At 43.9% G+C, this 25,758-nt stretch overlaps 1 protein-coding gene across 4 annotated transcripts in view; it reads right to left on the bottom strand.

The window, feature by feature from the left end:
• Positions 1–25,758, bottom strand: part of ltbp1 (latent transforming growth factor beta binding protein 1) — a 126,236-nt gene that overhangs the window by 7,965 nt on the left and 92,513 nt on the right. For 2 of the 4 annotated variants that reach the window (XM_056395071.1, XM_056395074.1), the window contains 16 exons: positions 24,614–24,787; positions 21,316–21,338; positions 20,771–20,873; positions 17,495–17,581; positions 16,593–16,721; positions 15,981–16,106; positions 14,741–14,860; positions 11,405–11,527; positions 9,541–9,666; positions 9,256–9,384; positions 5,556–5,684; positions 4,119–4,256; positions 2,805–2,972; positions 1,852–1,941; positions 1,403–1,531; positions 365–505 (listed from right to left, as the gene is read on the bottom strand). In XM_056395071.1, coding sequence (XP_056251046.1) covers positions 365–505; positions 1,403–1,531; positions 1,852–1,941; positions 2,805–2,972; positions 4,119–4,256; positions 5,556–5,684; positions 9,256–9,384; positions 9,541–9,666; positions 11,405–11,527; positions 14,741–14,860; positions 15,981–16,106; positions 16,593–16,721; positions 17,495–17,581; positions 20,771–20,873; positions 21,316–21,338; positions 24,614–24,787 — 1,935 coding nt within the window. The remainder of the gene's footprint in view (positions 1–364; positions 506–1,402; positions 1,532–1,851; positions 1,942–2,804; positions 2,973–4,118; positions 4,257–5,555; positions 5,685–9,255; positions 9,385–9,540; positions 9,667–11,404; positions 11,528–14,740; positions 14,861–15,980; positions 16,107–16,592; positions 16,722–17,494; positions 17,582–20,770; positions 20,874–21,315; positions 21,339–24,613; positions 24,788–25,758) is intronic. The other 2 variants (XM_056395072.1, XM_056395073.1) reach the window with 2 other exon arrangements.

Here is a 25,758-nt window from a genome sequence, read left to right as displayed (position 1 = left end):
TTCCCAGTTAGTTCCCCGAAATTCCCATTAATTCCCAATAATTCCCATTATTCCCATGGAATATTATGGAATATTTCCAAAATTCCCGAGCTTAACTTCCCATGGAAATTTACCGGAAAATTTCCGCCCCTTTGCAACCCTAGGTGTGAGTCACATGGACAGTGTGAGGAGTTGGGCTGAGCAGCAGGTAACAGCTTGCTTACTGAGATTTGACCTGGTCAGACTTTTTGCCTCACAACAAGTCAAGGTCTGAGCAGGATCATCTCATATGAGAAGTAAGAAGTTTTACAAAGACTATATGACACACAATAATAACATGGGAAGGTGGGAAGAATTTAAATGAATGAATGAATTTGTTTCTTACCGACTCCCTCAGGCATGAGCACACAGCTGTTACTGCTGGGGTCCAGCACCATGGGGTGTGTGCAGAAACACATGTATGAGCCATCTGTGTTCAGACACTGTCCCCCAACACACACCGACTCATCCACACACTCGTTGATGTCTGAAGAAGATAACACAACCTTTTCAGACGAATGTAAAAGTTACACACGACTTATTCAACTCAAGTCTTTCTGTCATTTTTCTTTCATATGCACAAATAAAGCACAAAGACTTCAGGACAGATGAGTGGTGGGCATCCACTCCTTTTTATCCATTATTCAGCCTCAAGTCTCCTGATCATACTCCCCCCTCCTTCACCTGCTCCTCTGTAGGTCTTAAAACATCATACCTAAAAATATCATAAAACATTTTGCTCTTGAGGGTAAAGATATTCTGTAGTTTCTAGAAGTTAAATGGGACCAGTTCTTCATGCTAGGTCAGTCCCCAACTCAGGTGTAACCATGGTAACCATGTACAACTATGGTAACCACTCTGTTAGCGTAACAGTAGACCTGTGATACTAGTGTTTCTAAATCAATTTTTTCTGGAGCTTTCAATCACATCTCATGGTTTATATTCTGTGTTCTGAACCTTTACCCTACTCAAGCTTCACTTACTACATTTTTCTGCAGCAGTTGAAAGCTTCTCCTGTCACTCTACAACAACACTGTCAGTGAAAATACACAAACATATCATCAACAGAATTAAAAATGGAAGAATTGAAATCTTTAAATGTTTCAGGTGCTATATAAACCTCTGTGTACTGTCTTAGAGATACACATCTCTGCACATCTTCAGGTCACAGCTGGATTAACAGCTGTAATTCAAATCACAGGTAACCATGATCAGATCTTTCGCATCAGTGTTGTTTAAGAGGCAAACAAGGAAACGCAGAGTTTCTCTCTGTCTCGCACACTCTCACACACACACACACACACACACACACACACACACACACACACACACACACACACACACACACACACAAAGACAAAGACACTCTGTGTGTCATCCTGACCTCTGCATTCCAGTCTTGCAGGGTCGTAGTCCTGTCCGGTCTTGCAGTAACACTCGTAGCTGCCCACAGTGTCCAGGCAGAAGCCTCCTTTACACACCTCCTCACCGAACAGTGAACACTCATCTGCATCTGCAAACAGGAAGAAGAAGGCAGGACAGGTCACATCCTGGAGGGACAGGAGTCATTTAGATTTTCTGGAGGAAAATGAATCGCTCAGATTAATTGACTATTCGATAAAATAGTTGATCGATTAATTGTTGGAAAAATTGTCGATAGTAACCGATGGGAACTACAGTTCACTAACAGCTGTTTGCAACTTGTATAACTACAGTGTGTAAGTAGGTACAACTTTGTGCATTATGCAAAATTAGATTTTTGAAATGACGTTGCAGATGCAGCTGTGTGACCTGTGTGTGACATGACGTAGTGTGGGAGGAGCCTGGTCTCACCTCTGTAGCCGTCAGCGGGGGAGGCTCCGTACAGAGGGTCCGCACCGGGGATGAAGCCTCTACCAGACGGACACATCAGGTTAAACTGGTCTGAAAGAGACGGGAAACAAACATGGAGGTTAATCATCCATCCTGCACCGAGAGGCGTGTACTACAGGTGTGACACTTTATTAGGTACGCCTCACTGTGTAGGTCACTGATGAAACAGAAAACACTGGTTTACACATAGTGTGAATAATAGAGACAGTGAATGATCCCCAGTCAGACAAAATGTTTGAGCAGGTTTCTGAGTCAAGAACAGAGTGAAACACTCAGATATCCACCATCCGCTTAAGAGTCCTGCAAATAAGGAGGGAAGGGAAAGGAGGTGTGACTGAGGTAGGAGGATCAAAGTGAGGTAGTTTAGTCTAGAAGATATGAAGACTCAATCCAACTACATCCAGAATCCACCACCAGGGGCCAGGCACAAACAACTCACATTGTTCTGCTTTATAAATCTCACTCATTAAGGAATTGGGCGTATGTGCACAAGTCTCATTTCCACTTCCACAATTAGCTCTAAATGATCAACCAGTTTGTGACAAAAAACACAGTCTGTGCCACAGTGATCGGACACAGAGAAGGACGAGAGAGAAGAATAGTTTCACTGATTGTGAAACTGAGGTAAAAACCTGCATCAGTTTACTTTAGTACAATCACTCTAATGTAAAGTCCTGTTTAACTCTGAACTTCATTTATTGGGACCAGAGAGTCTTAACGAGGCTCCACAGGCTCCAACACTGTGATCAGAAAATATTCAAATAGTATCAAACAGTTACAGAATGACTCACAATGAATAATCAGGATATTAAATGATGCAATAACAATTATTTCTGTGTATGAATTGTAAAATCGTTGCTGCTGGGATTTTAAAAGATGCTGCTGTCGTTCTGACTCCTCCCCCTCTAACTTACCCGTGCCATTGACAGGACATGGGTGCACCTCACAGTTGTCACCCCAGCCGGCTCCCAGCGTGCAGCAGCACTCCTGCAGGGTGACGTGGCTGGTTAGCACGCTCTCACACAGATTCTCGTCATTGAGGTGGAAGTAGCACTCCTTACGCTCCACTGACGACACTGACACTGGGAAGAGGATGACACACAGAGAGGAGGGCAAGGGACCAGAGGAGAGGTGGGTGGGTGTCACTCATATGAAATGAAGACACAGTATCCAGTCAACTGTTTCTCACTTTAATTCCACATCGTTGAACTGTACATGTCATATCTGTGTATGACACATACAGAGAAAATGAGTCTGTTGCTGCTGCTGTATAAGTGAGGAGCAGCTTTATTATCAGAGGTTGTACAAACTGTTTCAGAGCATCGTAAGGTGACAGAGACCGTGAGGGGCTTTCAGCAAACTGCAGCTGCTGCATCTACAAAATTCTGAACACTTTGTTTGTGTTTAGATCTCAGTTCCTGAGCAGAAAGACACAAACTTTGACTGGTCAAAAAACCAGAGCAGCCACAACATCAACAATAAAACTTAATAAATGATCAACTGTAAAACTCACTTTGCTGAAAACTGGTGGAATTAAATCTGATGATACAACTCAAACATTTCCATCACAGACCTCCACGGCTCATGTCTGTTTAACAGTGGTTAAAGTGTGGAAACTGGAAAACATTGGTGAGCGGGCTGGAAAACTTCCCAGAACCTCAAGTACCTGCAGTCACATGATCAGCACTCGTCCAATGATATGAATGCTGATCATGGTTTCAGCTCTCTACTCTGCTTTTTCAGATAACGTCATCCAGGATGAATAACTCAGGATTATTTAACCTGATAACATGTTAGTCTGGATTAGTGTGGACCTAAATTTGATGTTAAGGTTGGGTTTCACATGGCTCTATACATGTGTGTTACATGTAATCGAAAGGTTTTGCATGGACATTTACACGGGCTACACACATTACACCATGAAAATGTTCCAAAACCACACATAACAAATGTGCCATGTGTTCCGCACATGTCACGTGTTCTCAGCACTGCATGTAGTAGGTTTTTGTATTTGTCACGACACTGGCTTCATTGATCAAATATTGTGGTTATATAAAACATCACGCAGTCTACATCTGGATGTAACGATGGAGTCATTTGTGGATCTCTATGTAAAACTACACATTGTTTACATCAGATTTCTGTCCCTGTCTACTGTATAAAGCACGTCCACCTCAGTGTACCCAATAGTTTGGTAGATGTGTTAGTGTAATGAAGCTGTGACTCACCTGTGGGAACAGGTTCACACTTGGCGACGTTGAGCTTGTAGTCCTGGCCGCTGGGACACTCACAGAGGAAGGAGCCGTCTGTGTTGACACACTGAGCTTCTCCACAAACACTGCCCAGCATCTCACACTCATTCACATCTGTGGAGAGGGAACATGGTTATATTATTATTGTATATTAGCTGCTCATCAGACTCCTTACATTTTACACATTATATGACGTGATTCATCAGGTGGACACACAGGAACCTACAGTTCAGGAGATGTGAGGTTACAAAGGGTCAGTCAGGTGAACTCATGTCTCTCCACTGTTCTAGTGTTTTTTGCCAAATGAAAAAATGTATTTGAAAAAAATAAAATTTTTGGTTTTATCGCTTTTTGGAAAAAAAAAACCAATAGGCCATGTGATCTATTTTTTAGTTAGGGTTTGAATCCAACCCACGGCCCTTTGCTGCATTTCATCTCCTCTCTCTCTCTCACCCTAAACTCTCCTGTCTCTCTCACTGCTACTCTAATAAAGGCATAAAAAGCCCCAAAAAATGATTTAAAAAAAGAAAAAACTGCTCTGATTGCTCAGTCGAAAGCCACGTGACCGAGTTGGAGTTTCCTCTTTTTAACTGTTGCTCTTTCAAAATGAATTGCACATGAAACTTTCCCTGGTATTAAGGCGGGTAGCTCGATGTCTGGCTCAAGATTTATGTTTAAACTGCTTTTAAACTCATCATCATCATCATCATCATCATCATCATCATCATCATCATCAACACATTTATCACCATCATCACCATCATCATCATCATCATCATCATCATCATCATCATCATCATCATCATCACATTTATCACCATCATCACCATCATCATCATCATCATCATCATCATCACCGTCATCATCATCACATTTATCACCATCATCACCATGATCACCATCATTAACATCATCATCATCACATTTATCACCATCATCACCATGATCACCATCATCATCATCTTCATCATACTCACCATCATCCACCATAATACTTTTCTTGAAATTTCAGATTTCTTTCTTTCTTTCTGTTTTCCTCAATGTGGCCCTAACACTCGTCGCAGATTAACGTCCCCTCCTAACCTGTGGAGGCATTACACCCAAAACATCACCAATATCACTAGAAAGCTACACACGTCTCCACCTGCTGAAGCAGTGACGTAGCCACCGTCCATGATGTGACCTGCCCCTGTTAACCGTCAGTTCCAGGTGTTTTCAGGCAGCAGGGACAGTAGTGCATGTTAGCAACATCTCAGAATGAGTGGAGGGAGCTGCTCTGAGGCTGAAGGTGCAGTGACAGAGTGTGGACCATTTACTTCTTCTTTGTCTGTTGTCTCTGAACTAGAACCTGGTAGTGAGAATATGATGAGCTTTCTAATTATCTACATAATGAACCAATAGTCCGACACCTACCCACACAGCCGTAGCCGTCCTGGGACTCCTGGTAGCCCTGGTCGCAGAGGCATCTAAAAGAGCCCAGTCTGTTCTCACAGAAGCCGTGGGGGCCACACAGCGTCTCGTTGAGGCCACACTCATCAATGTCTGGAGAACAAACAAACAAACACATGTCAGAGTGATCTGTAACACCCTTTGCAAACCTCGGTTTTATCTGCGGCTAACATCACATTCATGTGGAGGATTTCACTGTAAATCACAGACACACAGCCGAACAGATAAAGTGGTGAAAGGTGGAACTGAAAGCAGAGGATGGAGAAGAGGATTGACAGCACATAAACATTAACAAACATGAAATGAAGCTGTGCTGAAGTTCAGTAAAGATCTGCTGCTTCATATCTCTGTGGTAAACGTCAGCTGTTTCCCGCTGTTTATATTTCTCTGTCACTTCCTGTTTGCTCTCCATCTCCACCAGGACCGTCCAGGCTCCATCACTCCCCTCCAGCCTGTTGCCTCAGTGTCTCTGACCTCCACCTCTCCTCTTCTTACTGTCCACACATCAGATGCCAACATCTTGTAGGTTTTGAAAGCTTCAAATGCTGATATGTAAATAAAAAGCTAATCACTATTATCATTATTATCACAGCGGAAAGTCAGCAGGTCACAGTGTCTGATGCATTTAAGCTGGTGTCAGTTCTCTGGTCTCTGTGGCAGCAGTCCAGACAGGTTCAGTCTGGTTTCTGTCAGCTCTTGTGGAACAGCACCAAACCTTTTAGTTCCATCCTCCTTCAAATCTGATTTGAAAAAAATGGCTCCGGTCTCTAAAAACTCTTTATCTTCTCTTTGCTCTCTCCAGAACAATGTCAGCAAACCACAAATTATGAGCCATCTTTTCCTGGTTTTTTGTCGCTGTTTCTTTTGTCGGGCGCTACTAGTCAGTGGAGGTGTCATTGATTGTTACCATGGTAACATTGGTCTTATGCCTGAGTTAGCCTGGGGGTAAGGTGTCTCATGTTTTTGTGAAACAGTGTGACTAACATCAGACTGATCTGTGAGCAACATGAAGACTGGAGCAACACTACAGAGCAGTCTGACACGTCTCTGTGAGACCAGCCCCTGAACCTCCAGCAGTTTTTACTGCTGCCACTGACTCTGCTCCACCACCAGGATCTGGACTCCAGGGGATCCGGTCCTGTCTCCGGTCTTCACTGGGTCCTTCACTTCATCTCCAAAACTTTCCTCTTTACCTCAGTAAACTCTGTCAGACACTTCCAGCTGATCTCTCCTTATTCAGCCGCTTTAATAAAGCACGCACAGACACGCACACACACACGCACACACACACACAAACACACACCATGTCTGAGCCCCCTGCATAAATAGGTAGAGGTAGAGAAACAAATATCCCCCGTCGTCTAGACAGCCAGCTCAAAGGCTTCCACGTGTTTCTGTTGTCTGTGTTTTCTGAGAGGACATTAAACACAGCTCTGCTCTGAGGCCGATCCTCCAGCCACGGCTCAGACAGCACTGTCAGCATGTGAGGAGACATCTCCCTTGTCTGTCTGTCTCCTTTCAAGGACAGACACCCAGTGATGAAGAGGGTAGAGAAACAGGAGATAAGGAAACTGATATTTACTAATTATATAATTATATGTAAATGTCATGTTTAATATAGATTTGTTCCATTGTGTCTGTCCAGCCTGTAGCTCCTGTTCTCCTCAGCCTCACTCCTGCCTTCATCATCACTCCCTCCTGCCTTCATCATCATCAATCCCTCCTGCCTTCATCATCACTCCCTCCTGCCATCATCACTCCCTCCTGCCTTCATCATCACTCCCTCCTGCCTTCATCATCACTCCCTCCTGCCTTCATCATCACTCCTCCTGCCTTCATCATCACTCCTCCTGCCTTCATCATCACTCCCTCCTGCCATCATCATCATCACTCCTCCTGCCTTCATCATCACTCCTCCTACCTTCATCATCACTCCCTCCTGCCATCATCACTCCCTCTTGCCGTCATCATCACTCCTTCCTGCCATCATCATCATCACTCCCTCCTGCCTTCATCATCACTCCCTCCTGCCTTCATCATCACTCCCTCCTGCCTTCATCATCACTCTCTCCTGCCATCATCATCATCACTCCCTCCTGCCTTCATCATCACTCCCTCCTGCCTTCATCATCACTCCCTCCTGCCGTCATCATCACTCCCTCCTGCCTTCATCATCACTCCCTCCTGCCTTCATCATCACTCCCTCCTGACGTCATCATCACTCCCTCCTGCCTTCATCATCACTCCCTCCTGACGTCATCATCACTCCCTCCTGCCTTCATCATCACTCCCTCGTGCCTTCATCATCACTCCCTCCTGACGTCATCATCACTCCCTCCTGCCTTCATCATCACTCCCTCCTGCCTTCATCATCACTCCCTCCTGACGTCATCATCACTCCCTCCTGCCTTCATCATCACTCCCTCCTGACGTCATCATCACTCCCTCCTGCCTTCATCATCACTCCCTCGTGCCTTCATCATCACTCCCTCCTGACGTCATCATCACTCCCTCCTGCCTTCATCATCACTCCCTCCTGCCTTCATCATCACTCCCTCCTGACGTCATCATCACTCCCTCCAGCCTTCATCATCACTCCCTCCTGCCTTCATCATCACTCCCTCCTGCCTTCATCATCACTCCCTCCTGCCTTCATCATCACTCCCTCCTGCCTTCATCATCACTCCCTCCTGCCTTCATCATCACTCCCTCCCTCACATGAACTGTCGGTGCAGTCACCTCCACACAGCTGACTGATCATGGTGAAGGAGGGGGTGAATGATGGAGAGATTGGAGAGGAATGTTCATATACAGCCCCTAATCTGACACCAGCTGCTGTAGACTGACACCATCCTGAGTGAGGACTTGACTGATGGAGATTTCAGAAAAGGTTGGTGGTTTTTCTCCAAACAATTCCAAACCAGCAAAGTGTTGAAGAATTGCTTTAGTACTATGAAAATTGATCATGAATTATGAAATGATCCATTGTGTCTGTCCAGCCTGTCCAACCAACAATAAATGGTTCTATTAATGTAGTGTGTGTTTGTGTATATGTGTGTGTGTGTGTGTGTGTGTGTGTGTGTGTTTGTGTGTCTACGCCTGATATCTGAGTTCTCTGAGCCATAGAGCTCCATCGTTGTCTAAAACGCTAATATGCTGATTTTTATTATTTATATTAGCATTAAACACAAAGTACACCAGAGGCTGATGGGAATTTTCAGTAGAAGGTCATAATAAATGAACTATTGATCACCACATGTAGAGATCACCATCCCTCTGGAAGTAACGCTCACCACTGTACCACTGCACTACATCTACCACATATTAATCCACCACTGAAAATAGTTCCTACACATGCACTTTGTTTCTTCCCGTTTGAATGATATTTGTTGAAAAGTTGTGTAGCCACTGATCTCTGAGAGGCTCAGACAGCGTCAGAGCTGAGAGACAGAGTTGGTTTTGGTCTTTTCATGATATTTGTTGAAAATAAGAAAAATACAGAATAACATCAGACAAAGGTAGAACAGAGAACATGTAGTTTATTCAGCCCAACACATCAGAAAGGTGATGATCAATCATTACTCTTCCATCTAATGAAACCCATTAATATATGTGTGTGTGTGTGTGTGTGTGTGTGTGTGTGTGTGTGTGTGTTGCATCCTACCGTCACAGGAGGGTGTGTCGAGGTTGGCGGTGAATCCACTCTCACACACACACAGGTAGGACCCCTGTGTGTTTAGACACTCTCCGTGGGGGGAGCAAAGCTCTGGCTCGTCCACACACTCGTCGACATCTGGAAGGACACAGACACACAAACCCACTAAGAGATGTGTGTGTTCATCAGAGCAGCTCGACACACACTGAGTCACTGTGACAGTCTGAGTCCTGGTTCAGAAACATGTGTGTTTGTGTGTGTGTGTGTGTGTGTGTGTGGGGGGGGGGTGCTCACCTATACAGCTGGTGCCGTTGATCTGTTGGTATCCCTGTGGACAGGTACAGGTGTAGGAGCCCAGACTGTTGACACACTCCCCTATATCCTCACAGGGCTGAGCCTCCTCCACACACTCGTTCACATCTGAAACACACACACACACACACACACACACACACGCTTCCTGTAACTTGACTGGTTGGTGGTTGGTGGTGATTCTAGTTTTATCATAAATTATCAGAACTCAATAAACAATGTTTTCATCATTATTAATATAATAAGAAGGAATAAAAATGTTATTTACTGTTTCCTGGAGTTGATCATTTGAACAGTTAATGCACTTTTTGGTTTTGTGAGACATGAGAGCAGAAACTCAGAGAGAAGTCAGCTCTGCCTCAGAAACACCTGTAGTGTAAAACAGTAGCTCAACCAGAAACTCCTCTCAGTGATAATTCAACAGAACCACAAACTGCAGAGTCAACAACGATCATGAAGTTAAAAGATCAGACCGTCCACACACACACACACACACAGGTTTACTGCAGGGCTTCGTGACTGACCAACTGGGATCAGTTTATTGCCACATGGGGCAGCAGTCCCTTAGTACTTCAGCTTTGACATATTCTCTACATGCTTTGTGTGTACTCACATGGACTGCATTTATATAGAGCTCTAGTCTTAATGACCACTTAAAGCACTTTAAACTACTAGTCACATTCACCCATTCACACACTCATTCATACAGTGCTTTTCCTACACATATAGTGTTTTTCTAGCATACACACATATTCACACACCGATGGTACATCGGAGGCAATTTGGGGTTCAGTATCTTGCCCAAGGTTACTTTGACTTCTACATCTACACCATAATGACAGCAGAGAAGTTACTGGAACCAGTGATATTGAGGAGAGTCGTATGGTTTGCACAAGGGCAGCTGGGTCGTCTGCCTATCAGGGAGAAGCACTTTCACTCAGTCCATATATGTTATTGACTATGTGACTCAGAGTCAAATATATGAACCTTTATTCTCTCCTCCAGCTGAGAGATGGGTTACTCCAGGTGACCGGAGGTTCTGTGAGAGCAGTTTTGGCCCGTTCAGACTACAACACATCCCCAGAGTTTTCAAAACAAAATGGGTCCAGCAGCGTTTCTGAAAATCTTCATGTGGACAGGGGGTGAAAATGTAGCAAAACAGATGCATTTTAAAACGAAAATGTAGTAGTGTGGCTGTAGCTACCATCATCCCCCCTGATCTCTTTTATTACAGGGCTGTGGTCAGATATACAACCCCTTCAGTCAGACCAGCATTGAGATCTATGTTCAGAGCTTTAAGTTGTCTTTTTTGAGGCAGGCACAACAGTCCCTTAAAACCCTTATGTATGGAAGCCCTGAGAGGGAAGTGAAGAAAAGTGTTTTTGTAATACTCATTTTGGCCACAAGAGGCTAAAGTGCACCACTACCCCGGTCTAAAGAGAATGAAAAGGACTCTAAACACAAGTTACATATAATGTGTGTTCACTTGTTTTCAAAGATGAAAAAAAAAAAAAAAAAAATTGAAAAATGATCCTGGGAATTTTTTTTCACTTGCCTCTCAGGGCTTCTGTATGTACATTCAGTTTATCTAGTTTCTTCTCTTTTTTTAAGTTATGTTTTGGGCCTTTATTCTGATAGTCACAGTGAGCGAGAGACAGTAAAGTCAGGCAGAGAGAGAGAGGGGCCCACAGGCCGGACTTGAACCTGGTACCCAGGTTCCACCAGGTTTTCACCAGGGCAACCCTGAAACTCTATCTTCTAAATCATTTTCCTCCACACTGATCCACTGGTGTTTCCACCTGTGTGCTGCTCTTTACATGACGTGTTCAGTTCAAACAGGACTCACCGTTACACTGGTCTCCAGCTGCTGACACTCTGAAGCCCGGCCCACACTCACAGATGAAGGAGCCCTCGGTGTTCAGACAGTGGCCCCTGGTACAGACCCGCTGGTCCTGACACTCATCCACATCTGAAACAGCACAGACAGACGGACAGGTACATCACATACAGGAAACAGTACATTACATGTTATAAAAGCTATAGTTCAAACCTGGACCCTGTCAGCACTATTACATATTATATGATTGGATTATTACAGGTGTTGCTCTGCTCCAGGAGCTCAGTCACCTTCACATGTAGAAGACAGACGTGATGGTAACTGAGCTACAGAAATAAAACCAGCTTGTAATAAATAGAGCTGAAAAGAAAATGGAAACCTGCGTTACATGAGCAGAAAAGTGGCCTTGCTCCATTTCCACTGAACTCTGTTCATCAGTATAAACACGATCTCTGGTTTCCGGTGTTTGGATTAAAGGTTTATTTAGAGTCTGTATTTATATCAGTAAACACAGCAGCAGCAGGAAGAGAAGTGAACGAGGAGGTTACAGTCGAACAGAAAGAACTGGGTCCTCATTACACCGGCTCTGAGCAACAAGACCTCCATTCATGACAGACACCACCGAGATCTGGAGCCACTTTAGATTCTCTCACACACACACACACACACACACACACACACACACACACACACACACACAGCTGTAGGAGATGTGACATTTCCCTGAGTTTGGCAGCATCACTCCAACATCTGTGAGCTGGGTTATTAACTTTTATAAAGGACTCTGCTGCATGGCCTAATTATTTCCTTTGCCGCCGTCACCCTCCTCTGCCACCCCGCTGTGGCTTGGCGTGGCCCGTGTGGTGCGTGAGCAGTCGAAACATCGCGGCTCACTCTGTGTCATGGGGGATGAGGGCAGCAGTAAACCTCTGACAGAGAGATGGTGGGAACACCTCTGGATTCTTCCAGGAAAACACAGACTCACACTGTGTGTTCTGTGGATGGTTCAGTGGTTTACTGGAGTCTGAGCTTCCTGACCTGATTTCTGTGTGTTGATGGTGAGACATTACACGCCATGAGGTTAGGATGTCATCTAACTACTCCAGAGATCGTACAGTCCACCACCCTGAACAACTACACAGGTCGTTTTTTTAAACCCTCTGGTACGACCCATAGAAGTGTCCCCTGAAATAGTGTCCATATGGCGGCAGGTCAACCGGACCTTGGTTGACATGGTTACAATAATAAATACATAGACCGACACGGCATGCCTACCTTTGTTGCCATGGTTACTATAATAACGGTCATGGCTTGGTTAGATTTAGGCATAAAACTACCTGGTTAGGTTTCGGAATCGTGATTTGGGTTAAAAGTACTTCCTCAATATTAGATGATCTTTGTTGTCATGGTTACAATATAAACAGCTGGTTTCACATTGGAATCTAACACCGGTCTCCTGTGTCATATTCATCCGTCCACCACAACCTCCTCCTGACGTGGACTACGTTTTCCCTTTGCTCCTGTCGTAATAACTATGACCACTAGATGTCGCCTGGCAACAAAAAATAACTATGGGTCATAATAACCTGCTGCACAAACGACCTATGGGCTCGTTTTTTTACAGGAGGACAGTCTCCATCCCAGGTGATGCAGGAAGTGGACCTGCTGTGTGTCTGACTGAGTTATGACTCAGTGTGATGTCTGTGCAGGAGACACCAGGTCCAGGTCTGTTCAGCTCATTATCTGGATAGATCTGATATATGCATTTGTTTAATTCTCCCACATCAAGTCCAACTTAGTTTTAAGAGACAGTCATGATTTAAATGAAAGGAACAAGGTTCCAGTCAGACCACTTCACTTTATTATGTTGTAGATTTAATTTTAAATGTATGAAACTGCCATTTTCCATCAGTCTTCACCCAATGATCCATAAAGACAAAGTGAAAAATGTCATTTACAAAAGTCCCCAGATTCTTCACTGTGGCCTCACACTGTGGTGAGCTGCTTCCTGTTTGCTTTACTTGACCCGGAGTCCACCTGTGGTGAACTGAATTGATTGAACAAAGCACACCTGTGTTTATAAGGTCCCACAGTTCACACTGTAGCTGTGTCCCAGTTCAGGGGCCGCATCCTTCAGAGGACGTGGTCTATGACGGTGTGGCCCCTTGTAACCGTCGTAGACCGAACTGAAATGAGATGGTCGTGTCTACGGGGGATTTTCTCTTTGCATCACTGTTGCTTAGCAACCTTGACAACACATAACTTCTTTTCTTCACATAAACTTGAGGTTTTAAGACCCTTGGTTTTAACAGTTGAAACCCAATTCTTACATTTAACAGTGTAATCCTCAGGCTCTCTGTCAGTGTTGCAGGACACAATGAACCTTGGGATAGGTTGGACCATGAAGGATCCACCTGTTGGATTCTTCGTTGTCCAGGAAAAGAGGAACATATTTGAAGGAGCTTTTGAAATGGGACACCAATAAATAGTCGCGCTGCTGTGACGCAATTGGTTTTCAGATGCAGCCTCTGAAGGATGAGACTCTGAGTTGGGACACAGCTTGCATGTCAGGACAAAGACCATGATGTCCAGTGAACTCTCTGTAGACCTCTATGATCAAACTGTGGTGAGACATAGATCAGGACAAAAAGCTCTAAGTGTTCCCTGGAGAACAGTGGGAACAAGAACTGTGAAGAGGAACAAGTCAGGAACCAGGACTCTTCTACAGTTGGTGTCCAGACAAACTGAGGGGCCAGGTAAGAAGGACCCGGGTCAGGGAGGAGCTTCAAAAGTCTGCAGAGATGGAGAAGCTGCTGGAAAGACGAGCATCTCGGCATCTTGTCATCAATCAGGTTTTCATGGTGGAGAGACGAGACAGAGAAGCTGAGAGGAAAACTGGGCTACACGGAGACTGGTCAGACCTGATGAAGGATGAATGCAGCCAAATACAAAGAGGTCCTGGAAGAAAACCTGATCCAGAGTCCAGGAGGCCTGAGACAGCCAAGACAACACTGGAGAGTCTTCAGGACCAGTCCAGACCTGAACCCCATAGACCATCTGTGGAGAGACCTGAAGAGGACAGTTCACAGACACTTCCTGTCCAGTCTGCGTCTGAGAGGATCTGTCAGGAAGACTGAGCTTGAGACTGAAGCTGGAACTGCTGCTGAATTCATTCTACAACATAATAAAGTGAAGGAGTCTGAATCCTCTCTGAAGCCACATTACACACAAACACACACACACACACACACACACACACACATACACACACACACACACACACACACACACACACACACACACACATACACACACACACACACACACACACAGTGTCAGACCTACCTACACACTGGCCTCCCTGTGCCATGAAGCCATCAGGACAGGAGCCACAGTCGTAACTCCCCGGCACGTTGAAGCAGATGCCAGAAGGACACACAGTGCTGTTCACACATTCATCAATATCTGAAAAGATATTAGAAAAACAATATGATCACACACAAACACACAGACAGGTGTTCATGATGCACATCACAGCTCATGGACCTGGTTTGTGGTCACACAGATCAGTACATTGATTCTGAATGTCGGGTAAATGTTGGGAGGGATGGTCTGTGTGTTCATGGTCGGTGGTGATTTGAGATCAGTGTGTCTGAGTTTTCTTCATAACTGCAGTGAATCTGTTTTATCTCCAGCTGTAACCCTGAAGCTCTGCCTGGACAGAGCCTTTCACACTGTATCTAATAACAGCAGCAGAGACAGGTTCCGCAGTCAGAGATGTACGGGAGGAACATCTGGTCGACTTTACACCACAGTGTAATAACTCATTTTTAGCACTGTCTAAAAACTCCTGCTCCTCAGCCTGTTTTTGTATTTGTCTTATTAATAGATACCTTGGTTGCAAATAAACCTCTGAGAGAGTCATAATCTGATCCCTCATCCTCCACAGCTGAGGGGAGGAGGTTTTTACTGCAGCTCTGGGGAAATAACCATCAGGCCTGTTTGCCCTCACAGCCCTAATTCAGTATCATTTTGGTGGGTGGGAAAAGCAGGAAACCACGTAATGACAGAGTGCCTCATATTTATATCCCAATAAGGGAGTGAAGCAGGGTGGAGGGTGGTGCACATGCTGGTAACAGTGTGGTCGCTGGTGTCGTCCAACATTCCTCAGACTTATGACTCTATTAGTGAGCACTTAGCGTGCAGAAACTGTTTGTCCAAATGTTTGACCGAGTGACCAGAAGAAACAGTGTCCTAATGCTTTCTGTTCTGTGTGTGCCTCTACGTGTTTATGTCCCTACATCCACAAACAGCCCGGAAAAGGTTCCGAATCTCCACTACAGCGTCCCTGAGAGCTCAACAGATTAAACACAAACAACTTCAGAAAACATTCTTCATCAGTTTGACAACACATGAGCTGCAGATACTCACAGCACCACAGAAGTGTTTCCAGGGGACACTAAAAAGTGACGCACCAGGCTGTTTTTAACTTCAAAAGTCTCAAAGCATTGAACAACAAGTGTGTCATAGTCAGGTGTGTGTGTGTGTGTATATATAAGAAAGTGTGTGTGTGTTTAATAATTACCAACACAGCTGGTCCCCTCCTCATCGACCAGGAATCCCCTGGGACACACACACAGGAAGCTGCCCTCTGTGTTCTGGCACTCACCACCAGAGCACAAAGATGGAGTCTTCACACACTCATCTACATCTGGACAAACAACGAGAGCACGACACGGGTCAACATGAGTTCACGACTCAACAATGCTGTGACTCAACATGTGACTGTGCCTGCTCATGTGCCCAGGTGTGTGTAATAAGGAACATGCATGAACATAAAAGGCGGAGAAAGACGTAAATGAAGGCCTTTGTTTTAATGGTGTTATTAGTTTAATTATGTTGGATGTGTGAAAAGATCTGGAGACCACGTTCCAACATGGCACCCTATTCATTCCAATGTCACACAGACAGGTTTCCACTCACGACACTCAGTCCCGCTCAAACCCAGTTTAGGCCAGTACGCTCTTCCTGTTGCCTTCCAGCATAAAGTTACACAGCTCCATCATGAGTGCATGTCTTCATCAGTGTCGACAGTAAGGTCTGGTTCCTGACACAAAGTGAGGCCAACCTGCTGACATAGACATGCAGAAGATGACCTTTGACCTCAATGACACACTTTGACCACTGGACTCCTCACCTACACAGGTGCCATGGTCATCAGACATGGAGTATCCCTTTTGACATTGGCAGATGAAGCTGTAAGCTGTGTTGTAGCAGATGCCCTGCTGGCCGCAGATATAAGGGATGATCTGACACTCATCAATATCTGGAGAGAGAGAGAGAGAGAGAGAGAGAGAGAGAGAAAGAGAGAGAGGATAAATGCAGCAGCAGTTTAAAAACTAAAAACGGGTCTCACTAATGTACCACGAGTGAACTGCTTGATGTGAAATACCACTAGTTCACCGCATGAACCAGAGAGTGGCCTCAAACAGCTGACTGCAGGGAGGGAGAAGGTAATCACATAAACCGTAAACCTGTTTGGAGTCTGGAGAGAGAGCGGAGCATTGCAGCTGTTTTAGATCTGTACATTTACACCATTTACTCTTATCCCTGGTACCACAGTGTGTGAACTGTTGTACAAACCACTTCCTCTGGATTAAATCACAAAATGGACCCATCATTTTTCTCACACTAGTATAGCCCAGTTAGCTAGCTAGTATAGGCATCAGGAAACAGGAAGTTACATTATGGGTGGGACATCAGATTGTCCCACCCACATCTGCAATGTTTCCCAAAGTTTACAAAAACACTGACATACCTCAAATTACAAGACACAATGCTAATAATACAAAATACTAACTAAACTTACTAGATGACGTCAGCTAGCTTAGCATGATCGCAAGGTGATCGCTTTACAAGGTGTGAGAGTTCTTCAGTTTTAATGGTGGAACTTCCTTAAATAAATCACTAGTTAGAAGCTAGAGTGACAAAGAACCTTTGCACATACTTAGATTTATAAAAAAGCTGCTGTTACTTCATCCAGACAGACAGGAAGAGGACAAAACAACATTAAAAAAAAAAGAAAATAAAGACTTTTACCGGTTGCCTGGGTGGGGGCGATGTCCTGGCCGGCGTTGGATGGGAGGATCTCCACTGGTGCAGGTGGAGAGCTCCTCTCAACAACCTCTACCAGAGCAAAACACACAGTAACAGACATTCAGTGTCAACACACACTTTATCATTCATTTGATCAAACACAACATTGATTACAGATTACCTCTTCATCACTACATCTTTAGCAGACCACGCTGTATTATTGAAACAGAAACAGCTCAGCGCCTTATTATATAAGATATGATTATTCACTTTCTCTCAATCTCATGTTTGTGCAGAAACTCTCTCACTCACACATTAAAGTACAAAGGTCATTAAACTGGCGACCACTCTGCTCCAACAGAGGAGCTGCTTATACAATCACTCCTTTTTGACATCAGGACAGGTGTAGTCTGTATCTGCACTGCAGTTTACGCTACTCTCCAAAACCAGTGACTGGTCAACAGGTCTGCTCTTACCCTCCTCTGCATTCATGTTCATCCAGAGGAGGTGGTGTACATTCATTACAGAGAGGAAGAACCTAGAGCTCAACAGCCAGTATGTGGAGATAGATGGTATTCTAAAAACACAAAGAAATGCAGCTGTCTATAGCTGTGTCCCAATTCAGATGCTGCATTTGAAGACCAACTGCGTTACAGCGGTGCAACTAGACTGTCCCGTTTCAAAGTCCTGGGCCACATTGGATCCTTCCTGGTCCAACCTATCTCAAGATTTACTGTGTGCCGGTTATGACAGAAAACACCAATCATGTTTAACTCTTCACCCACATACAAAGAGATTGTCTCTAAATAAGTGTATTAAACCACAGCTTGTTTTTTTCCGGCTGACTGATGATGCCAGTTTCTGATCTTTTTCTACCTGACTGTGCCAGCTGAAAGGTCAAAGGTCAGCAAACCAATCCACACCATTCTCAGAGGACCTTGAACATCAACACCACATGTTGTGGTAATCAGACAGGTAACTGCTGAGGTATGTTGCTCTGTATCCAAGTGTTGGGCAAACACACAGCTGACTTGCAGCATGGAAAGCAACTATGCAAAGATCAAAAGTAAGATTTGGCCCAGTGGTGGAAGGAGGCTCGGACTTCAAAATCTTCACCTGGTGCTTTTTATTGTGGTCACCAGTCAGCTGCAAAGTTCAGTAGTGCAAAAAAGTACAAAACTTTTTACAAATTATCATTAGGTAACACAAAAAATGACCAACACTAGGCCCCTGTCTATAGCGCTCCAACAGCTGCTGCCTTCAAGGGCCCCAGCTGCAGGACTGTCTTTACCCTGGTTTTATACTGGAGGCCCCTCCTACCAGAAAACCAAAGTTAGCTTGCAATCAATCAATTCATACGTGCCATATCTACTGCTAAGCTCTGCATGAGAAGAACCACACACTGCAGCTGGACATGCTGAACAACAGAGCAGCTCAGGGCTGTGTACCCAGCCCCACTTGTTCCCTTTGAACATCTGACATGGAGAGAACTCTGGTGTGAAGTTTGTGGGTGACACCACCGTCATCAGCTGGATTATAAACGACGAGAGGAGAGTAAGAATCCCGAGCTGGAGCAGGCGGACAGTTTGAGGTTCCCGGGGAATCAGCCTCACAGGACATCAACCACATCCATCCTGGATACAGCTGATGTCAACAGCGGCAGTTCTTGTAAACTGTTACAGAAGAGCAACATGGCTCTGCAGCGTGACTGAAACCACCCAGAACATCATTGGTCCCCATCTCAGTGATACCAGTGAGGGGAGGCGGCTGCAAAGGACCCAAAGAACACTAACAGGAAATATACCCCCAGCTTTTCTCCTCTGACTCAAATCCACCATTAATCAATGGTTCTTCTTCCAAAACTGAGCTCCAGATGTTCTAGATCACTATGATGGAGTATTAGGGCCACATTGAGCCTGAAATTTCAAGAATAAAGTCATAATATTATAAGAATTAAAAACGTAAAACTTCAAGAGAAAAATAATTTTTGTGAATATTACAACCAATCAAACAGGATAAAGGACAGTCAGTGGCAGCTGCTGTTTGTCTGTCTAACAATAGAACAGACTCAGTTTCCTCACAATCTCTTCAATGTCCTGATGATGATGATGACGATGATGATGATGATGAGCCAAAAGATGAAGTATCTCCTTATTAGTGAAACCTAAAGTAGAACTGCACAGGATGCTCCACATTCCTTATTTTAAAGCTTCTGATATTTCCTCTCTAAAATAACACACAACCACAAGTTACAACTTTTTTTCTCATTATCTTATGACTTTTTTCTCTTGAATTATGGCCTTATTCTTGAAATAAAGTTCTATACATTTAACTGCATCTGTGAAATTTACACTGAACTTACACTCATGCACATTATCATGCTGTTACCTTTGCACTACCTCAAGTTTTCTGCAGTACAACTTGAATTTTACACTGATAGTGTACTTATGTTTGTGTATGTGTCTCTCTATGGTCGTATGTTCTGTTCAAAGCCATCACTGTGAGGATGTTCTTGCTTGTCCTGTGGCCTGTTTGAGGTTAAGACTTAAGATTTATTTGTGGCTTAAAATGATAAAACACTGGAAGAAGAACGTGGTACAAAAAGTAAAGAAATCAGTGAATGAATATATTAATAACTTCTTCTTCTACTACTACTGAGGTCATCAGACTCTGCAGTGTGAGCTGTCCCTCAGCTTAACATTAGCACGTTTGTTTTACCAACACATTTGCTTCAATTATTTCAGCATTCTAACATTAGCATCACAGTACACCTCTACCTGACAAACTGTAACTCCTGTGGCCCTGAGAGCTCAGCACACTGCATCTTAAGAAAACACATTCAAACAGACAAAACACAAAGAACTACAGAAAACATTCATTTGACAACTCATGAGCTGCAAATACTGACAACACAACAGAAGTGTTTCCAGGGGAGACACTAAGTGATGAACCTGGCTGGGACGCACTTGTTCAACCATTTGTGACTTTTGAAGTTAAAAACATTGAACAAGTGCACATGATGTTTTATGATATATCCATGCAAGTGCGTCTTAGCCAGGTTCATCACTTTTGAGTATTTGCAGCACGTGTTGTCAAACTGTTTTCAAGATGTTTTCTGAATGTGTTGGTCTTTTGTCTGTTTGTATGTGTTTTCTTACGTTGCAGTATGTTGCAGGGCCACCATATATAACTGAACCCATTTACAGCAGATACTGACACTCTGAGATGTCCTACACTGGCCACTGTAGCACAGAGTATAAAGGGTAGAGAAACAGACACCTGGGTAGGCTGCCTCCATCTTGACAGTGGACACCCCCGGAGACAGCTGGGGCAGGATAGGTTCAACTACTGGCCTATTATTAAACACAGGAACTAGCAGCTCCTTCAATGACAAGACACACAGCAACAGCAAAGGGTCAACACAGCACCGTATGTTTCAGTCCAACAGTGATCATTGAAGCTTTGCAAACTGCATCTGACATGCAACACAGATGTTGTGCTGGGAAGCAGATTAGCATTTAGCTTGCATGGCAACTGACTGAAGTTTAATAACAGAGCAAGAGCGAACAGCTCAGCGAGCAAGCCAGGAAGCAAAGACCGCCTGTCCCGGTCCAGTTTGGACCACAGTCCAGGTTTTCGGTCTAGGTCTGTTTTTGGTACTTACGTGTACATACACACATTAAAAGGTGTACACAGTGACTCACTGATCTGCGCTGACCAGCCGCAGTCATGCAGCAATGTTGCTGACTTCATGCAAAGGTGATTGTGCAGCCCCTCAGTGTGAGCATGCTGCTGCAGTTTAGCTCTTTTAAGCACCAACCTACCTGATCTGGTGCAGCTGTTGCTACTGACCAAAGGAAACACAGAAACAAAAGTGGAGGTTTGTGACATGACACTGGACATCAGAGCTTGAATGAACTGGTCATGACAAGTACGTCCCAGATTTTCCTCTTCTCTTGTGTTTTACTCGAAGTGTTGATCCATTAGAAGTTATATTTTTGGTTCGAAGAACCAAAACCACCTCAGCATAGTTTTACATCTCCTTTCTCTGGCTTCTCCCTGGAGCTCTAGTAACAACAGGTCAGTGAGCCAATCAGAGGAGGCTCTGAGCCCCTCTTCTGATTGGCTGACTGAGTGATTCAATGTAAATACAGCAGATTTCAGGTAAATACTCAGAGAAACCAAATCCTGCAAGGCTGGATGGTGGGTCCAGGTGGGCGGGGCTTGTGACTGCTTTGTTGTGACATCACAAAGTTCCAGAAGTCCTGGCGGCTGGTTTTAAGACTCAGTTTTTAATACAGGCTGTGTGCATTTCTCTGTGGACTGAACACTTTGATACTTTCACAGTATTAATATAGAAGCTAGACCTGATCTATAATCACACTACACATGGACATCTACCTTTATACTATATAGACCTTTAATGTTTTAAGAAACAATTTAATCAACAGCTGAAAACCTATTTATTTAACTTGGCTTTTAATCAATTCTCTCATATTTCACAATTTTTACTGGTTTCTGTTTTTATTTTCATTTACATATTTCATCATCTACTGTCTTTCTATTGTCTATTTTCAATGTCCTTCAATTCGCTTCAATTATACTGAACCAGAACAAACATGTTTTGTTTGTCTCTGGTTCTCAGCCCAGCTCCACTGGTTCTTTTGTAAAAATGTCTCATGAATATATAGATTCATTTTATGAAGGGTCTCTTCCTGAAACATCTGGACGCAGCAGTTTGCAGCAAACATTAGTTAAACTGTGGAAACAGTGCATTTATTTCAACCACAGACTTGGTGCTCTGGTGAGTGCTGGAGGAAGCAGAACAGTAATAATAAACTTCACTGCCTGTGCTCCTCGTAATGAACATGTCAGCCAGTACAGTCGCTGGCTCACTAACATATCTGAGTCACAACAGCTCAGGAGACATCTTGCAAAATCATAAAATAATGATTCTGTAATCACAAAGAAGCCACGCCCTCCATGATCAGTGGATTAAACACAAAGACATGCTCATATGTAATTAATCTCAGCCATGTGAAACACCTTTATTGCATTAATACCTCTTGCTAAATGCCCTGTAATCGCTCACAGGCCAATGTTTCCATGTTGTGAAAAGGTCATAAACATTAAGTATACATCAACATCGAGGATTTATAAAAAAAAAAAAAAAAATCCTCCTCTTCCTCCCACCCTGAACAGCTCTCTGCCGGGCCTCAGTGCCAGTCTGTGCGGCCGCCAGGCGCCACATTACATTCTGCCTTTATCCAGACACTAATCTACGCAGGGTCTGGGTGGTGGATTTCTGTCAGATTGTGTTTTTCAGGCCTGGAAAACTCTGCTCTCCTCTGCTCCAGAGAAGCTCAGCAGTCATTTGGACTCACTCTGTCTGGCTTTGGCTAAGATGCTGCAAGAGTTCTCCTTCCCTTGATGTCTGCCAAGCATGTACTGAATAATAAGAGGAGAGGGTGAAGCTCCTCTCCCTCCCTTAACCAGGTCCCCCCCCCCCCACCCCCCCGCTTTTGAAGGGCTGTGGGCTGGGCTGTTTGAAGGGAATGTGAAGTGAGCCAAAGCACTTTAATCCTTGTCCTCTACAAACAAATCTCACCAGACGGATGTTTCTTTAAGATCTGGGTCTTGATCACATGATGGAGCACCAAACATCAGGATCTCTACTGTTGCCTTCAGAGCTGTGATTTACAGAAGTGAGACTGGTGTTCGTTTTTAACTGGGATACTGACGCTGTGATAAATAAAGACCACACAGAAAACATCAAACACGTCCCCTCTTGCACTGGCTCAATGCAATTGTTCAAAAACAGATTTCTTCGACAGTTCAGTCACTTCACAGTTTGGCAGATGACACAGCTGAGGAGAGATGATGATGTCTTAATATCTAATGCTAAATTCTGTGATCAGCAGAATTACACTGTAGCTTTCTGCCCCTTTCTGAAGCAGGTTGAAGTTAATGCAGCCTCACAGTGATGAACATGAATCACATGTTAATCTCATGATCACATGAGGCTGGACAAACAGGAACGCCAGCCTGACTCCACCCACTGCTGCAGGGCCACTACAGGTAGTTTGTCATGGTCTGCCCCTGTAACGACTTTATGTTTGCACTTCTTTATTTCCTGTTTAGCATTACTTTGATTTAGATTATCTTGGTCTGGATTACCTTGATTTAGATTTCATCACCTTTCTTGGTTTTTGGACTTTTCATGGTTACTAAAGCTCCCTCTGTGCACCCACCTCTTTGTGTTGTCTGTGTTTGTATCCAGTTACCTTCAAACCCTGACATAGTTGACTAATTAATCAATTAATCAATCAATACATCACTGGAGGACAAACACTTTATCTGTAGGTTCTGAAGGTCGGACAGAGAAAGTTATATGAAAACAAAGCTAGTTCTGTTATTTTATAGACTATTAACTGATTAATAACTAAGGTTATCAACAATGAAACTAATGCTTGTCTTCACTGAGTGGCAGGAGCATCATCTTTTTAACTCTAAGGTCAGCTGTAGCTGTGGCTCAGCTGATATTGACAGACTGCTTTGCACCACTTTCCTCAATACTGGATTACTGCAGTTCACTGTAAACTAGTCAAACCTCAACAATCCTCCTGCTGGCAGCTTAATGAGGAGGATTCATCATGAGCTGGCCTCACAGGATATTTAACTTTAACCTTTCAAACGCTGTGAAGAAGATCTAATGTAGGGTTTGGTTTGAAGACCAAAAGACCAAGCCCTGATGAGAATATGTCTGCTATGTGGAGTCGTGAAGAAAAAAGACAGAGGAGTATCCGCTGCTGTGATTCAATCCTCTGCACTGAGACGACCCAGTAGACGCAAATGTTCTGGGCCTGAAAGAGACACTGGAGTTCCCAGGGATACCCAGGACAAGCTGGAAGAGGTTACTCAGGCTGTTGGACTGACCTTGTATCCATCACAGCCGAGGGACAAGTTTATTAAACTGTACCAAAGTTATAGGTCATGTGAACTTATTAACCTATAGTCTAAACATCTACCTGGTGCTAAGCAACAGTTTTCACCATGTTAAACACGTGAAGTCAAGCTAATCAGGTGGAATATGTACTGGTAATGTTACAAGTAGAGGCTCACCTGGTATGATCTCCTCTGGTTTCCCAAAGGCCTCCACTGGTCGCTCAGGTGTCGGCAGGGGCTGGGGGGGGGGCAGGTGGGAGGGCTCCTGATAAACGGTGACTGGCTTATTGACAGGTGGATTTGGTAGAACAGTGTAGCCCATTCCACCAGGACAGATCTCTTTGAACTTAGCTAAATGATAGTGAAAAACACAAATGCTTATCAGTGAAAATCTAAAGCACAGACAACGTTCTTTTTGATATTATACATTTTTTGTTACACATTCTGACTTGCACATAATAGGAACTCAAACAGAACCTTTGGTGGAATATGTGCACACATTCCAGAATTAACCTGAGTGGTTTACCTCTGTTCATCTCTTTCAACCATTTTGAACCACAGTTAACTTCTTGATAAACAAAATCACAGTGCTGCTTCTTCTCCACCTGTCCACTCTTACACCTGTATATACAACTCATTTTTAACACAACTCCTGTGATGAGATAAAGGCATCATTGAGATAATAACTTTTGAAAAAACAAAAACAAAACAAATCATATATAAATCGAGAATGCAATGAATAAATACAATAAAACAATCAATTCCCATGGAGAGATGAACTCACATCACTTAATTAGTTCTATAACAGTCTCCTTAAAGTTTTCAAAAGTCCACTTTGTGGCAGAAAACAGTGTCTTGACAAGCGAAGCACACCCCCGAGTGTGGCTCATCATCATGGGGAGGTACAGTGAAGAACAGCTTGGGGATCCTGACATAAAATCAGCCCATATGCTGATGATGGTTCTCTGTTTGTGATGTAACGCACGGTTTTAAATGGTCACGCTCTAGTTTCAAATGTCTTCTTCTGGTCTTTTCTAAAGAACAAGAACACCCACTGCTTATTTATTTACAGACAGACATGTTCTTCCTGTATAAAAACTTTACAGTAAGTATTGGTGGCACTGAACAGCCTCTGCTATGTTGCAGGTGTTGGTTTGTGATGTGTTCATTAAAGACGTTGAACATGTCCCTTCCACAAATCCAACCCAGGCTTGTGCCTGGAATCTAATATCGTGATATTTCCCACCATATGCATCTTCATTTTAATTTGCACATTCTGCCCTGCTTCTGAGTCCAACCCTCATCTCAGCTTTGCTTACTGT

The sequence above is a fragment of the Seriola aureovittata genome, chromosome 14, assembly GCF_021018895.1.
Source record: "Seriola aureovittata isolate HTS-2021-v1 ecotype China chromosome 14, ASM2101889v1, whole genome shotgun sequence".
In the NCBI taxonomy this organism is placed as follows: Eukaryota; Metazoa; Chordata; class Actinopteri; order Carangiformes; family Carangidae; genus Seriola; species Seriola aureovittata.
The sequence above is the reverse complement of the archived record's forward strand: the minus strand, read 5'-3'. Positions and strand labels throughout refer to the sequence as shown.